Raw genomic sequence first — 18278 nt, forward strand, 5'->3', positions numbered from 1 at the left:
TGAAATTTGAATCGATACCCAGCTCTAGACTGTCGTAACCCTTTCTATGCCCTTGTGTGTTTGTCCCCCAGCATGATAACTCTGAAGGTGCTGAACAGCATCGTGCTGCTGGGGAAGTCTTGCCTGTACGTGAAGGAGGCCAACATGGAGGAGAAGCTCTTCCAGACCCCTCCCTCAGCTGCCTCCAGCCGGACCTCCAGTAGAGCCTTCAGAGCCAAGCACAGCCAAATCATCACCAGCCCACCTCCACCAGGTACACGCTGCCATCACACCAACATACTAGCACATGTATGCATGCACACACGCGCACACACACACTTACACTTTTATTAGGATGGCAGGGACATTATTAGAGGGGCATTTATTTAGCCTGGGCGAAAGCGACTTCGCCAAAACAGTCTGCCAAAAGCCAAATCATCAGCAGCCCACCCCCACCAGGTATACACACTGCCATCACACCAACATACTAGCACATGTATGCATGCACGCACGCACGCGCACACACACGCACACACACACTTACACTTTTATTAGGATGGCAGGGACATTATTAGAGGGGCATTTATTTAGCCTGGGCGAAAGCGACTGTTCGCCAAAACAGTCTGACAAAAGCCAAGAGGAATCCGTCTCCGTGGATGGTGGGAGATGGTCTGATCTTACTTTTAAAATTCATTGGAGTTCCGAATTCAAATTAAAACCCATATTGTGCTTTATAAGCGTGACTGTTACGATATAGTGTCGCAAAAGCATACAAATAACAAAACAAAAGTGTGAATATAGTTACCTTAACCAATCAGTAACTGACTTCGCGGGTGACTTCTGCGTCACCACTCTCAACTGTTGGCTGATTGGCAAAACATTGAGAGAACCGAGCTGTAGGCTTTTGCCAGACGATGTGCTGAGCCAAAATCTTTGGGTGGAGTCAGTGTTTCCCGCAGAAATTTTGGAAACTGTGGGGGCAGCAGGTTTTTTTTTTTGGGGGGGGGGGGGGTTGTATTCACGCAGCGTAAATGCAAAACGGCAAAATAATGATTACAGTATGACATTGGCGCATGGAGAAACTATAGGCCTGGGCTTACATTTCATATGTGGGCCATTTATATTTTGAGAAATAAGGCTACATAAGATTTTACCCATGACATGTATAATAGTAGTACATTGTCATTGTCAAAAAATGCAGTACAGTGAATCATTTCTGTTTACAACACAGTTTCATTCGTCCCTCATGCAAGGGTCTATGTAATGAAAACAATAATAAAACAAAATATGAGCAGAGATAAGAATTTAAGAGCACTGTGAAATTGTTCACGCATAACCAAAAAGGGTCTTAGAGGGTAGGCTATGCCTTTTCCCCCACACATTCTACATGAGGGGTGCTGGTCACAGGGCCAGTTTTTCCAAATTCCTCCCATTAAAAGGGCTGAACAACATATTACACATTTATGTCTATATTCACATTCATTACACATTAATTTCTATATGCAACCAGATGTCTCCTCTGTCAATGAAGGCCTGTCACCTAACTCATTACAACTGTAAAACAAAGCCTAGGGAGTGTTAGTAAACTCATCCCAACTGTCCCTTCTCTGAAGGTTTTTTATATTGCTCCCAAACCCAAGTTAACTACAACAACTTTTGATCCCTGTCTTTCAAGCACTTGTGGTTTTCTCTATAGGATGTATTTACTCCAGGAGGAAAATGCGAAGGAAATCGTAATTCAAATCGTTTTTAACAAAAACGGAAATCGGAAAACGGAAACTATGGCGGCCCGGCATGGTTTAAATTTGGCCGCCATAGTTAACGAAAATGTACATTTTTTTATTATTTTTTAAGTGTTTTTTTAACTTTTTTTTTTTTTTTACATTTTCGTTAACTATGGCGGCCAAATTTAAACTATGCCGGGCCGCCATAGTTTCCTCAATGTATGGGAAACACTGGTGGAGTACATAGGATGGCGTTGCCAGGCTAGCATTTATTAGCCTACAGCACTTCATAGTACGCACAGGCACACACATGTTATGGCAATGGGAGTTGGAGTTTCCCAGTTGGGCTTTCACATACAAACAGTTCATAACCTAGTGATTGAACCGTCAACCGTCAGTGAACCGTTGAATCCCCAAAACAGCTGGTACTGTATTACTAAAAAAAATAAGATAATTGAAGAATACTGAAAATAAGCTGTTTAAAACAATCTTTGCTGATTGAACTCTAACAGATGGCACCCCAAATAGTGCAAAGCAATCACACACATTGTATGAAATTGAAATAAAAATGCTAAGTTATGATTGTGTTGTAATGAATTTCTTCCTTCTTTCATAATGACTGCCTTCGGGATATGTGTTTAAATGCTGTGTGCATCTTGTTTATGAAATGCACTGGGTATATATGTGTGTATACATGTAATGTATACATTATGTAGATGTTTTGAGACATATTGCAAATAACCTAGACTTTAGGCAACATAACTGATGATGCTCATTACTGACAGACTGACACTAAAGCTACATGTTTTTTTCTTTTCTTTTGTTCTTGAGATAAAAACCTTTGAGGATTTGCGTACTTGTAGATTGTTTTGGTGTGCGAGTTCGACACTCACATGGTGACTTACTTACGTGCTAACGTTCCCATGGAAGCGGATGCCAACAAAGACAGAGGGCGCGCTCTTGGCCAGCTTGCTTTGTTGTCTGTGTGCTGTTGTCCCTAGAAGACCATGGGCCTTTGCCACAAAGCTGGTTCAGGGGTAAACCAGGGTAAGTTAAGAGGTAAATCATCTAATAGAAGAGCCTGGAGTCGACTCCAGGCACTTCTATTAGGTGATTTACCTCTTAATTTAGCCTGGGGTGAGTTTCTCAAAAGAGAAGTTGTTAGCCTGTTAGCAACTTCGGTAGTTGCCAATGGGAAAATGCATTGAAAACAACAAAGTAGCTAATGTAGTAAGCAACTTTGGTTTTGAGAAATTCACCCCTGGTTTACTCCTGAACTAGCTTTGTAGTATGGCCCTCAGATCTTGTTGACGGCTACTAGCGTGTGTGTTGGTTAGTCCTGCTTGCTTTTCATTCCCCGCCTGCCTTCATCTTTTTTCTTTTTTTCGATTTTCAACATCCTTTCACCTGATATTATGTTCTTCTTCCTCTCACCCCCTACTCCTCTCCCTGACTTCCTTTTGTTGTTTTGTGCTCCCTCTCTCTTTTTCTTCCCCTCTATCACTCTACCTCTTGTCTCTCCTTCTTTTTGTACATATTCTCTGTACCCCTGCCCCCCGTCACCTCTCAGGGCCACAAGGTCTGTCCGACTCCTCTCCCCCTTCCTGCCTTCCTCCTCCTCCTCATTCTCCTCTCCCATCTTCAGACGCGCCTCCTTCTGCTCCTCCCTTCCATCCCTCTTTCCTTCGTTCTGCTTCTCCTCCTCCTCCTCCTTCTCCTCCTCCTCCTCCTTCTTCTCCTCCTGCTGTTCCTCCTCCTTCTTCTTCTCCTCTTCCCTCATGTCTGTGTGCTGTTTGTTCTTGTTCCTCTGGCTGCCGTGCTCCTGCCCCCTCCTCTGCCTTTACCACTGCTACAGGTACGAGTCTCCCTCTGCCCCCCTCTCTCTCCTCCCTGTTACCCCTCTGCCCCCCTCTCTCTCCTCCCTGTTACCCCTCCGCCCCCCTCTCTCTCCTCTGCCCCCCTCTCTCTCTCCTCTGCCCCCCTCTCTCTCCTCCCTCTCCCCCCCTCTCTCCTCTCTGTTAGCCTCCCTCAGCCCCCCTCTCTCTCCCCTATGCCTCTCCCTCTGCCCCCCTCTCTCTCCTCCCTCTGCCCCCCTCTCTCTCCTCTCTGTTTGCCTCCCTCTGCCCCCCTCTCTGCCCCCCTCTCTCTCCCCCCTGTTAGCCTCCCTCTGCCCCCCTCTCTCTCCTCTCTCTCCCCCCCTCTCTCTCCTCCCTATTAGCCTCCCTCTCCCCCTCCCCCCCTATTAGCCCTCTGTCCTCTTGCATAACCACCGTACCTATGGCACACACACCACACACATGACAACAGGATTACACGCACTCACACACAATGCACGTAGTACTCGCACACACACACACACACTCATGACATCAGGATTACAAACAAACACACACACTACACACTGCTCCACAAAGCACATGGCATCAGGATTACACACAGGATTGCACACACAATACACCAACACACACACTCACACACACACAATCAATCACGCCACCACAGGCACACACAATCACGCCACCACACACACACACACACACACACACACACACACACACACACACACACACACACACACACACACACACACACACACACACACACACACACACACACACACACACACACACACACACAATCACGCCACCACAGACAGACACAATCACACCACTACACGCACACACACACACACAATCACGCCACCATACACACAGACAGAATCACGCCCCCACACACACACACACACACACACACACACACACACACACACACACACACACACACACACACACACTAGACCCTAACTACCCTCCACCTACTACACAGGCAGGCACATGGCATTGGGATTACATTGACGAGTCATCAGAGAACATACCCAGCACCCAGTACACCTCTGATCTCTCTGAGTGGCTGGGAGAAAGGGCCTTATGTTTCAAAGGGGTGTTGAGGAATGTGACATTTATGCTCTGTTGTTCATTCAGTCAGGTGTCCTGAGTCGTAAGCAGTAGCATTACGAGTGTTTGACTGGACACTGTGAAATTAAATTAAGAAGTTCAAAAGACGACTCTCTTGTACCTTTTTTTCTATGCTCCATCTCTATAATTTATTTACTAATATATATATATTTTAATGCATCATATCCAGGTGACATAGATGCATTTTCAGCAGCTTTGAGTACCTGCGAAGTGGAGGTGTACAACAAATCTACTGCAGTAGTGTGTTATTGACTCTTCTTCTTCTTCTTCTTCTTCTTCTTCTTCTTCTTCTTCTTCTTCTTCTTCTTCTTCTTCTTCTTCTTCTTCTTCTTCTTCTTCTTCTTCTTCTTCTTCTTCTTCTTCTTCTTCTTCTTCTTCTTCTTCTTCTTCTTCTATTGCAGGTGAGCCAGCTGACGAGGAGGTCAGCCCGTCAATCTCCACTCAGCCTGTGCACCAGGAGGAGTGCCCCGTCCCACCACACCACCTGCCCACTAGCGAGTCAGATCAGTTTGTGACCACGCCCGACGACACCGAGGAGAAAGACATTGGCCAGGACGGCGTGGAGCTTAAACACCGAGCGCCCAAGAAAGACCTCTTAGAGATCGACCGCTTCACCATTTGTGGCAACCGCATAGACTGAGAGAAACACAACACAACACAACACAACACGACACGACACGAGTCGCAGGCAGTGGAGACAAGCAGGCCCAGTCATTGTGGGACGGGGGTTTTTTGGGCAGGGAGCGGAGTGGAAGCTCCTTGTGGAACTGAAGCAGACGTCCGTATGGCTCACGACAATGACGAGGGCTGGTCGCCATCGCTGCCGGCCTGAACTCCCACAATCCCCTCCCACACCCCTCCGTCCTCGAACCGATGTGATATGATGTGACGTGACGTGGCGTGACCGGGTGGAGCGGGTCTATTTATTTGAGACAATGTGCATTTTGTAATGTAATTTTTAATTTATTGCTAACTGGAAGAAAAAAAAGAGTGAGGTGAGTGAGGAGTCCCCACACCTTGATGTCCGACAGGTGCCCACTCGACCTCCAAGCTCTCCTGCCACCCCCCACTCCCCATTCCACTTGGCACTCTTCGCCCTCTCTCTCCTCTCTCCTACCTGGTGAACCCCGCCTGACCTGCTCTCTGGAAGCCCACTCTGCTGGCTGCTCCCCTTCCCAGGCCCTGGCAGCCGTCGACGTGCTCAGTTGCTCCAGTGGTAGTGGAGCGCGGCGGTCACGGGCGGCAGACCACACTGGCAGCGCAGCAGGCAGCAATCCCTGCGGGGGGCAGCAAGCCCTGTGGGGGCACACACCCATACAGTGCACTCTGAATGAACGTGCCTGGACTGGTCTAGAGCGATCGCATATACCTGTAGGAAGCACAGGGTGCAATATAGTTTGCATTACAGACGCAATGCACTCAGATATACAGTACGTACTACACATGGTAGCCCGGAGACACTAACACAAACACTTTTTGTTTTATTGGGTTTTTTTCTTTTATACAAACACGACACGCATACATACTGTACACACACACACTTGCAGACACACACACACACACTTGCAGACACACACACACACAGACAAACACAGACAGACAGACACACACACACACACAATACAACAACTACTTAACAACTTCACACACACATGCACGCACACAAACAGCACATACACTGCATATAGGCTATGCCCATTCACCTAAAATCCAGATCTTAGGTCAAACTGTGTTTTCTCTCCCCCTGCTAAGGACACTGATAATGAATGAGTTACTTCAGCAGCTGGCTCTGATCAATGGCAGAGTACTAATCTTATCACGTGGGTCAAAAATAAAACAATCTCAGTCTTTTTAGTAATATTTCTTATGTGAAGAACAGCAATGTCAAATATTTAAAAGAGAATATCATTTTAGATCAAAAAAATACCTTTTGTAAAACACAATTGTCAGATGCATCTTCAGAAGACTGTTTTGAGGGGGGAAGGTCATGCACATTAGAGGTTAATTGGGCCCTTAAAGGCTCACCAGCATCACAGATAATGTACCATACAAAACCCATAACCTGACGAAACAGATATCATAGTACATAGCAGCCAGTGTTGACATCATATCTCTGTTTCTTTCTTTGCTTTGGATATTTTCTTGCACTGATGTACCACACTGTCTTAAAGATAAGATAGATCACCCGAATTTCATTGCAACGTTTTGTTTTGAATGAGATGCTGTTGAAATGCAATAGCTGTCTTTACAGCATAAGTTTGTTACATTTCAGCTGCAGGAAAGACGATGCTAAATTTCACGTTGTGGTAAGCAACCCTGTGTAAGCATTTAGAAAGAAAGCCACGAATAGGCTTTTGTGCTTAGTAGAAACATGTGCCATTACAGATGTTGATAGTTTGGCATAATTGATCTTTTGATCTGTTGTTCAATAGCTTTGACATGTTCAGGTTTTAGCAGCTAGAGGAAAGCTGCAGCTAAGATTTTGTGTTCAATTATAGATTATGTCTCTAGTTGACATGAATGACATACCGGGAAAAGAGTTACTTATGTCAAGATAATGCTCTTTCCAATGCACCTTTCCAATTTTTCTTTGCTCAACCTAACATTCTGCATGAAATCAAACTACAAAAAAATCATATCACTCGGCTGATGTTGGTCATAATATGTGGTTATATCTGCTGCCATTTTAGGGTTTTCTCCATCATTTTTGTGCAAAAACACCATTACCTTTGTAAGTGCACCATGGGAATGGGCAAAGAGCCTGGGGCACTTGGGTGGGTGGGAGTGAGAATAAAAGGTTCCTTGTTTTGTATCCATTTCGCATTCTGTCTTTTGTGTTGTACGATGAGCTCTAGTTATGAAAGATTTTGTGAAAGGTGAGTTTAGCCTATTTGGGGCCTGCTGAAAATGATCCCCATCCCTCATATAATAGAAGCCCGGTGGAGAATGTCTGCTGAGGTACAGTACTGTTTCAGCCATTAGGTCCTATGCACGGTTGCAGTGGCGTGTGCCCCTGAAACAGAATGAATGGAAAGGGCACTCCCAGTAAAGGTGACATAAAAGAAGTTTCAGGCGTAAAACTTTTACAACTAATTCCATAACTTTTCCGATCATATTTGCTGACATGAAGAAGACAATAGCTGACAGTTGGTCATACAGCAATTCCCTACCAGCCTGTCATTTCCATGTTATAAATATTTAATTCAGATTTGCAGAATATTCACAAGTCTCACAACGCTACAGATGATCAGGATTCTTCAAACCCCTGATACATATATTTTAATATGAGTTGAGGTTAAAGACTGAATCAGGATGTTTTCTTTTTATATAGCCTATATGCGCTCTATTCTACATCACTGGCCAATGTTTGAAATCAGTCTTTTTTTGGTAGTTTGGCGGGGGATGTTCAGTCAGTCGTAACAAAGCTCACTGGCCCTGGCAATGCCACTGTTGGTGGGAAAATGCCTTCATGTCAACTAAATGCAGACCCTGTCTTTGCCACTGCCCGCCAGGGGAGGGGGCGAGGGTCCGACTGCCTCGGGTTGGGTCTCAGGTGTCCTGGTGTGGCCCCATAAAGGCCCTTTATGCACCTGCCCGCGGCGCCTGAAAGAGTGCTCTGCTTATTACAACCATAAATCCTATAAACCACTCGCCACTACAAACAACTGTGGTTTCCATAGCACAAACCGGAGTATGCCAAATAGATATCTCTACGTGACTTGCAATTGCCACCCAGATAGATTTTAAAATGTGCGCTTCGTTTTTGCCTGGTGTAGCCTCACCTGGCGGTTATATCACCTCGTTGAATTCACCAGTTTATTCGGGATAAAAGTGCAGTGTCGCTCAGCATTGTCATGTGGCTATGCTGTAGCTTATCTATACTTTCTCTTTCGAGGAGGGTAGGTCAGAACTGCACATTATGAAGGCAAATACTACCATGTCTCAATGATCGAAGATGCTCTGGTCAGCGCACAAGTTAACACATGCGCGTTCACGCAAGTAACAAACACAGGAAGACATCCAAGCGCACTATACACACACGCGCACTTAGATGTCGCGCGCAGCCGCGGACACATGAAATCTCACTCCAACTGCAAACTCTGGAACTGACGGAACACAAACCCCTCGTGATACTTGATTGTTCGCGTGCGCCAAGAAGATGTGTTTACCATGAAACCAACACGGAATAATACCACTTAAATGCACTGTCGTTTCTTTTCGATAAGTGTCTTAAACCTGCTGTAAATGTTCATATTCCGGAGCTGAACACCGATGCACAGGATCCAAGGAGCGCTGAAGACACCGGCTTTCCCTCGTATCAGCGACTACTTTCCTTTTCATACTCGCTATTGTTTTCTTAATCATTTGTTTTCCGTATACACCGTGAAGACTATAGCTAACTAAAATGTGGTTAAAAGTGGAACTCGTACTACTCCTTCTCTGGGGGTTCAGCTCGTGTGAGCCCAAGGAGGATAGGCTACAGCTCGAGGGGACCCTGCGCTCAAGGATGCAGAAGGCTCCTTCAAGCCAAAGTTTGGATTTCGGGTTCGTACCTTCCGTGGTCTACGAAACTCACGCCTATTACGAACCAGGAGCGATTGGAGTTCTTTTTCACATGGTGCATGCTTTCCTCTATGCGGTTCAGCCGAACCCTTTCCCCAAAGGTGAGAAGCAAGGCACCTGACGATGCCTTATTGTGCACAGATATGTTGTCATTGATATAGATGGCTGAGATTGAAGCATACTTCATGGGAATCAACTTCTAACTGGCGCCGTTTGTCATTAGTCTGTTATTACACATTGGTCTGTTATGCAAAGAGAATAGGCTACTCTTTGGGCATTGGGTATATCCTACTTACTCTGTTGACTAAAAGGTGTCAGATACAAACAAACAAAACAAATAATTGTATGTAAGTTAGCATTGTAGTGTTTCCTTCAAGAAATCACAACATCACTAAGAATGGAAATGTGCTAAGTGAGCAAAAGGCTGAGGTGTGACGATCTGGATGGATATGGATACTCTCATCCATAGCGGGCCACACTGCCTACCAGTATAGGAGAATATTGCTTCTCATCTTCAATTGCTTTACAACCCCTTTTCAACAATGTGGGCTGGATGGTCCTTTGCCAAACACACACCATCTAGAGCTGTTATCGTGGGACAAAATATGAATTCATACATATTTTTACGCATGGTCCAAACTACAAATATGCCCCGAGCCTTTGCATATTGGGCAAAACTGAAGCATTCCTAGCCTGTCACCTTTTCAGAATACATATTTAACAGCACATTTTCAGCTTTTACCAGCAACAAATGTCTTAACAACTTAATTCAAACTCACAGTCCATACGTTAGGTTTGCACATAGTCTACATATACTGCTCAAATCACGTTTGTTGCCTCAGGACATAAATGCTCTATCTCTGACCTGTCCCTGTAACAGAGTTGAAACAGTCACTGTACTGCACAGTCCCATGGGAGAGTGTAAGTTTATGGTATAAACTACTGCGTAGCATCGAACCCTTGTCTGTTTCTGCTGTGAGTGGCAGAAAGTTAAGGCGGATACTTCTGTTCACCTCAGTGTTGCAGTAGAGTTTTCAATCTCATTAGGATACATGCACGGTAAATTTTGTAGTGTTGATTCAACACTTAAAGAGTTCATTTATGTCCAAATAAGGTCAAATCAACTCTCTAAGTGTTGAATGAACACTGCAGAATTTGCTGTGTGGAACACATGATTAGAAGTTGGTAGGCAATTTAGTTAGTTAGCCTACAAGACATAGCTGGATGCTACTCTCCACATCCACATCCTCCCATGTGCATTCTGAAAATGGGGCAGTTTAGTCAAGAGAGACACATACAGGATCACTGTGATCACTTTTGTGCTGTGGCACAGTAAAGAAGTGAGCCCTGTGAGGGAAAACGGGTCATATAACCAAGTATGAGTGTGTTTGTGTGAAGGGTGAGGTCACGTTGGTGAGACGTAAAGTAAAGTCCAATAGGATTGAGGCTGTAAGTCAGTGACTGCCATTTCGGTGTGCGTAATCAATTAGGAGATTCTGGCGATTAGCTGTGGCTTTTAGAGTCACCTGCCAGATCAGGTAAGCTTATAATCTGAACAGCCATATGCTGCCATTCCTTTTTCACACCAATTGCAGGCACGTTTACAAAATGTCAAACCCAAACACGGATTTTACAGTATGATATGCAGCAGGCTGTTGACTTGAAGTGAACGCATGGACAGGTGGTAACAGGTGCATGTGGAGAGGCATACCAGTGTATTTCCCCGGGATATGGGTCTCTCCATGTCTTAGGATGCCCCTTAAGCCTGTGGAGCTAATGCCAGAGGGCTTCACATGGGACCCTGCTGGCCAGCGTATGGCGTGAGCCGTGTCAGGCGCAGAGGTGACCATGGACTGGACAGTGCTGATGTTAAGCCATCCATCGTCATGCGCCAGTTATAATTGTTGGCTTCGGGTCAGGCACTTTTACGTCAGTGCTAGCTTTGCTCGTGCGCTGGTAGAAGCACAGATCCCTCTGTCATTCTGTCCTCTTCACCCGGTAACCTGAACACCTGCTTTGATATTGTTGTCGGTTAAACTGCTGAAACAGTTGTCAGGTACTGTATATACATATATACAGAGAGGGAGCGAGGCAGAGCGATAGAGAGAATGAGGGAGCTTTCCTGAACACCTGCTTTGATATTGTTGTCGGCTAAACTGCTGAAACAGTTGTCAGGTACTGTATATATATATATACAGAGAGGGAGCGAGGCAGAGCGATAGAGAGAATGAGTGAGTGAGTAATGAGAGGAGAGGAGGCATGTGGTTGACAGACACAGAGCAGGGGGAATTCCGGCACCTTTACCGTTACTCCTCTGGGAATACAAACGTGCCAAAGAAGTCCCATGGTAATTGGCCGTCTCCTCTCGACCCAGCCGGGACCCTCCCTGCCCCTGTGTCCCTGGTGATCCCCCCCGGTATGATGCACCTCCGAGCCCCGCCGCACCACAAACAGTGTTTACTGAGCTCTCTCCCCTGTGCTTTCCACGTTACTGGAGCGCTAAACTCCTGATCTATGTAGAAAGTCCCCTGCTGCTGTGGGCTTATCCTACCCCTGATAAAGAGAGTGCGGCTTAGGTGGATTAGGCTGCCGAGCAGTAACTTAACGCCGGCGGCAGATGTCATTGTCTGCGGAGCGCAGCGCAGGGCCGCGGTGATATGATGTGTGCAGGCGCTGCAGCCGGGACGGGACCCGGCAACGCTCCACTCTTCTCCATCCCATCGCTGCCCCCTGCACCCTGCACCCCACCCACTCCACCTGCCCATCCGCCCCTGTCAAGAACTGGGTCATCATCATGGACTACACACACCCCACCCCACCCCACCCCACCCCACCCTCAGCACCACCCGCACAACACCACCTGCCTCTCTTATGTACTCGCAGATTTATCTGCTTATTCATTCTTTGCAGTTGTCTGCTTACACATGTAAACACTGCTGTGTGTTTTAAACCGATAGCTTGTAGTAATGGATTTACTAGAGAGTGCATCAATTGCTGACTGCCAATTTATCTGCTGGGCTATATATGTGGTATGCTACAAGACCAAAACAGTGGGGGAATGTCAGGGCAGTGACAGTCGTGTAGAGGGGGGCTTTTCAGGTGGGTTTTTTTTGGCATTGTTGAACTCCATTGTCAGACTGTGGAGCACAATCCAGACAGGTACTCAAAGTCGTACCAAAGTCTACAGTATTTTAATCTGCACGGTCTATGTTAAGATGTCTACAAAGAGGTCATTGGTATTGAACTTTGAACTGAGGTTCGTGTCAACTGGGGTTGCGCCGGGACAAAAATGTGAAAACAAGACACAGGTTAAGCTCATGACATAGAGGCATTAAGCCTGGGCTTAAGTCCATTTTTATCACCTGGGAGGTTTTACAAAGTCAAAGCAATAAGGCCAATATGAAATAGCATTGTTTTGGTAGATTGGCTAGTGTCCACATAGCCTACAGTAGGCTAGCATCACATGAGTTAAGGTGCTTGGAGTGTACAGTATATGCATGGGTGGCACATCTGAGAGCACACTACTTCATTAGTGGTGTTTTCCTGGTAAACATTCACGAAGGAGGGTGACCAGCTGCCCACATCAATATCATCACCACGTACTCTTTTTTTAAATCTAGGATATAGAATAAATTAGGGGTGTAAATAATAATCGAAATGTATCAATAATATATCGCGATATAATCTGATAATTGAATCGAATTGCATCGTATCGTGGGGCATTCTAGTATCGAAGTATCGATAATAATCGAATCCCTGGCGCCCTAGCCCCATAACATAATAGAAGTGGAAAAGTAATTAGAAAAACGTTGAATTGAATCGTATTGTATCATATCGTGGGGTATCGAAAATAATTGAATCGAATCGCATCGCATCGAATAATAAGACATCGATATTGAATCGTATCATCATGGAGGCTGTGATTTACACCCATAGAAAAAATATAGGAGTATAGGGGTAGGGGTTGTGAGCAGCAAGGCTCCACTAATCTGATGCGGAGCTGGGGAGACGTTAGTGTGATAACGAGAGTATGACAGAAAGGGGAAGGTTTGATGTCAGAGATTTGGTCATGGTTGGCTAAGATGAAAGCACAAGTTGGATGATAAAAGTTAACTGCAAAGCCATGTTGAAGAGGAAAGGGACTCTGTGTGTGTGTGTGTGTGTGTGTGTGTGTGTGTGTGTGTGTGTGTGTGTGTGTGTGTGTGTGTGTGTGTGTGTGTGTGTGTGTGTGTGTGTGTGTGTGTGTGTGTGGTGGGGGGTGGCGCACTGAACGAGGTAAAAAGAGAGAGGTCACTTTTCAGCCGGACAGTAAGGGCTTGCTAAGAGGATTATCCATATGGCCCTTGACTCAGTGATACTCTCTGAAAAACCAGCATGCTGACCAGACCTATTACACTCTTCCATACAGTAGACTCCTCTTCATTAGCACTTCAAACAGCTTCTTAGTGCAGATGAAAAGTGAAAGTGAAAGCCCATTGGGAAACTCCAACTCCCATTGTCATTGTGACACAGCACTCCACAGCACACAACGAAATTGCATTTATGCCTCACCCGTGCAAGGGGGCAGCCCTCAGTGGCGCCCCATGGGGAGCAGTGCGGTGGGACGGTACCATGCTCAGGGTACCTCAGTCATGGAGGAGGATGGGGGAGAGCACTGGTTGATTACTCCCCCCACCAACCTGGCGGGTCGGGAGTCGAACCGGCAACCTCTGGGATGCAAGTCTGACGCCCTAACCGCTCACCCATGACTGCCCATGATGGGGTCGTCGGCGGGCCTATTCACTATTTGCTGAAAATACTCAACGACATCAGAACAACATTACTATGACATTACCGAGAGCCTTAAGTAACAGATTAAGACATAGCCATTACAGTTTTGGTGACAGCTAAGGTTATAACATAGGCTCTGCGCTAAGGGGTTTTAAGCAACTTTTTGAAGAAGCCTTGTGTGTCCATACATATTGGGTCCTGTGACATATCAGCATCAGTGCTTTTCAACAGCACATACAGTGTTACCTTGTAATTGATATGAAATAAGTCACGTGGTAGCTGAGAAGGGATCGGTGTCCCTGTTTCTCATGTCGTCCTGATCGGGGGGCGTAGCAGAAAATTGTGGGCCCAATGTACAATCAGCTCCAATGGACCTCCCCAGCCATATGTCTACATCAGTGGTTCTCAATCTTTTTTGAACAAACACCCCCTTGGCCTCACTACAAACCTCCCAATGCCCCCTTGACCTCATCATAACCCTCACAACGCCCCCTTAACAATACAAAATTAAATGGACTAAGGCCTCCCTTTCAGCTGTAGCCTTCTCAATGCCCCCCCCCTAGAGCTCCCCAACGCCCCCTGGGGGGCTGTACCGCCCCCGTTGAGAAACACTAATCTTCATTAAATCGGGCTGTGTGTGGACCCCCTACATACTAGAGATGGGATTTATGGCTCTTTTTCGGGATCCGGATCTTAGTGGCTCGTTCCTTTCAAAGAGCCGTTAAAAAAACTGGCTCTTTTGGCTCTTTTTTAAATGATTTATTCAGTGTTATTTATATGTAATATTTTGACTCCACCTCAAGGTAATTTTGTCCAAACAACAACTGATTATTCTCCTGCTTCTAAAGACCGTTTTTGCCTCTCTTTGAGGCAAACAATTGTGTTTTTTTCCAAAATTGAATTAGTCTGGTCGAGATCACGTGCTTAAAATGAATGAAAAAATGAACGAAATAATGGTCGAGTGGCTCCCCCAGCTGTGATCCGGTTCCCATCGTTCACTTCAGGGAGCCGTTCAAAAGAACCGGCTCGTTCATGAACGACACACCTCTACTACATACGTACATGGGGCCCTGGTGACTCAGTCACACTTTTTCCTGAATCCATCCATGAATTTGCAGTTGTGTGCCTCTGTGGATGGACACAGTGAAGACTCGAGTCATGGGCCTCAGTCAGGGCTGGGCGATACGGGAAAAAACCTATATCACGATATGGATTACTTTATATCACGATAACGATATATATCACAATATAGCACATATTACATACATAAGGTCACGATATACACTTTTATATCACGATAACAATATATATCGTCATCTTGCCCAGCCCTAGCCTCAGTCACTATTATACATTGCCATCGTTGACCTTTGGTCACTGCCATTTGGTCTTATATTAAATTCGACATTGGTTTACTGAATATGCTCCATATTTGCAAGACACTAACTGTGCCATTTCAGTCTACTATGGTTGTTTGTATGCTCATAATACATATGTCCAAGTGCTTATTTTTCTGATTTGCTTATCGAACCGGTGCAGACGTACAGTAGCCTATGTGCTTAACTGAGTAAGCCATCAGACATGATACAGTGCAGCTCAGAAAACGGAAGCAGTGTGGTGTCTGTGTTGACGGGAGCTAGCCTTATGTGTGTACCGGGCGGCTGCCGCCAGCTGCAGTAAGCACAGCAGGCTGTTTCCGCTGCACCGTCCGTCGGCTTCCCTGTACTGTGCTGTATGTGTGCCACGCCACGGCATGCAGATAAACATCCATCCATCTGGCCACTGTCTTAGAGCATGCAGATTGACCGGCATCCCCCCCACACGACACACACACACACACACACACAACAAGCACGTACACACACACACACACACGGTACACACACAGACAACAGCAGCAGCACTATCACTACAACACAGCCCCGCCCAGCTTCAGTGTTGCCAGATTGGGCGGGTGATCGCCCAATTGGGCTACTTGGGATGAGCGTCTGCGGGTAAGAACGGGAAAAATTGGCCATTTGGCGTTTTTTTCAGCCGTTTTGGGCCCATAGAAGTCAATGTAAGTTGTTTAATATGGGCGGAATTTAGCACATTTTGGCAGTTTTTGAGAACCTTTTGGGCGGGATTTTAAACACATCTGGCAACACTGGAGGTCACCTCATGTCTGCCGCCCGCATGCCTCATGTCTGCCGCATGCCTCCACCACTGTGGCTTCTAGATGTACCTAGCTTGGCAGATTTGATTTAGCAACTACGACGTGTAATGTGCTCAGTCTGAAATTAGCTGTAGGCTATGGAATGGACATCCAACATCACGGTTGGTATTAGGACAAAACTCGCTTTACGATTTTGTGACATCTGCCAGACCATTTGTCACTAAATTGGGACTTTAAGGATCTTGGAGTGTGTGAATATTTTTATATTGAATATTTGCCGCCTCTCAGTCTGAAATTAGCTGTAGGCTATGGAATGGACATCCAACATCACGGTTGGTATTAGGACAAAACTCGCTTTACGTTTTTGTGACATCTGCCAGACCATTTGTCATTAAAGTGGGACTTTAAGGATCTTGGAGAGAGTGCGAATATTTTTATATTGAATATTTGCTGCCTCTCAGTCTGAAATTAGCTGTAGGCTATGGAATGGACATCCAACATCACGGTTGGTATTAGGACAAAACTCGCTTTACGTTTTTGTGACATCTGCCAGACCATTTGTCACTAAGTGGGACTTTAAGGATCTTGGAGAGAGTGCGAATATTTTTATATTGAATATTTGCTGCCTATATTCATTCATTTAGCTTGGATGCTGCACCATCTCGATCTAGCCTACTAGTCAGGAGCATAAATGGTTTCCAATTTCACTTTTGCTTTTTGTCACTTGTTCTTCTTGGCCGATTTTTAAAGGGATTTTTAAAGTACATTTAGGCTAAATCAGTATCTTCTGCCATGTTGAACTAACAGATCTATTGTCTTGATGTCTATTGTCGTCCTAGTTAGTGTTCAGAACAAGGAATTTTGGGTTTCTTAATATCTCCTAATAACAGCAACTGGTACACTTAGGCGGTCAAACTCTGAATAGATGTTTATGCCTGTTAAAACAGACTAATGCTGTGTTCAGACCAGGAGGGATCTACGCTGCCTGGTAGCAGAGGTTTCGCCTTGAAGAAGTTTCGCCTTGAATTCGCTGCATTCGCTCTGGACGCAGGCATTGACATGTTTGATTTAGCTAATCACATAACGGCTCTGTCTTGACAGCATGGAACATTCGTTGATATGAACATTCCAATTGTTTTTTGCCGAACCGTGTCATAGCTCATTACCATAAGATTAGCTGACTTTTTATCGTTACAATTCGCTCTGGTCACTCAAGAAGCTTCGTCCCTGGCGAATTCGCTCCGGTAGCGCTGGTCGCCCACCCTCCATAGAGAATTAATGACTTCCGTCAGTCCATTCACGTTGATCGCTCCTGGTCTGAACAAGGCATAACACCCTGGCTTGGGAAGGGCATACTTAGCAGAGACACCAGCACAGTGCAATAGCATTCCTGAGAGCAAGCAAAGGTGGAAAGTTAAGAGTGTTACGGTTAGCCGACTAACCAAATCTGCAAATGCGCTTGGTCAATGCCATGAACACACATGAAGTACTTGGGGTGTATGAAAAAAATCGTCATGACAATGCATCGCGATTCTTATTTTCACAATATACTGCATTGATTCATGACAAGGTATCGCGATATTTATTTTCACGATGTACTGCATCGATTCATGACAAGCGATTATTTGATAATAATAACATTCTATGAAGTACTACCACATTGTCATATGCGTAGATAACATAAATCAAGCAAAAGATAGACATCGAAAGCCTGTAATTTTTTTGTTATATAGACCTTCTTACACAAAGGTACACACACAAGGCTAGGACTACAATTACAGTTTTGTCTGTTCGCTAAAGCACATTTTTTGGTAGCTTTGGCTGCTTTTGCGGAACTCCTCACACAGATGCACAAACCTATAACCAAATCAGCCAAACTAATAGCACAAAAACTGATTAGCACTCAGTTTGTAATGTTATAAAACACATCTTACATAACTGTAAACACAACTCACTGCTTTGCACATAATTTGCAAAATATGAACACACTCCTAGAAAAAATATACACATTCATGGATATTGACACTACAATACTAATTTATTAGACAACATGTGACAAGGGGAAACACCTTTAGATAATCTCTTCACCTTGCAAACGGCATACTGTATAAATAA

General features: G+C 45.3%; 2 protein-coding genes across 2 annotated transcripts in view; both read left to right on the forward strand.

Annotated features, from left to right (window-relative positions):
* Positions 1-7469, forward strand: part of tapt1b (transmembrane anterior posterior transformation 1b) — a 35147-nt gene extending 27678 nt beyond the window's left edge. Inside the window, exons 13-14 of the mRNA XM_063193001.1 lie at positions 72-253; positions 5080-7469. Coding sequence (XP_063049071.1) covers positions 72-253; positions 5080-5318 — 421 coding nt within the window. The 3' untranslated portion in view covers positions 5319-7469. The remainder of the gene's footprint in view (positions 1-71; positions 254-5079) is intronic.
* Positions 7470-8823: 1354 nt separating this feature from the next.
* prom1b (prominin 1 b) overlaps positions 8824-18278 on the forward strand; it is a 52081-nt gene continuing 42626 nt past the window's right edge. The window contains exon 1 of the mRNA XM_063193010.1: positions 8824-9342. Within this exon, the coding sequence (XP_063049080.1) occupies positions 9084-9342 (259 nt within the window). The 5' untranslated portion in view covers positions 8824-9083. The remainder of the gene's footprint in view (positions 9343-18278) is intronic.

The sequence above is a fragment of the Engraulis encrasicolus genome, unplaced genomic scaffold (genome assembly GCF_034702125.1).
Source record: "Engraulis encrasicolus isolate BLACKSEA-1 unplaced genomic scaffold, IST_EnEncr_1.0 scaffold_27_np1212, whole genome shotgun sequence".
Lineage (NCBI taxonomy): Eukaryota > Metazoa > Chordata > Actinopteri > Clupeiformes > Engraulidae > Engraulis > Engraulis encrasicolus.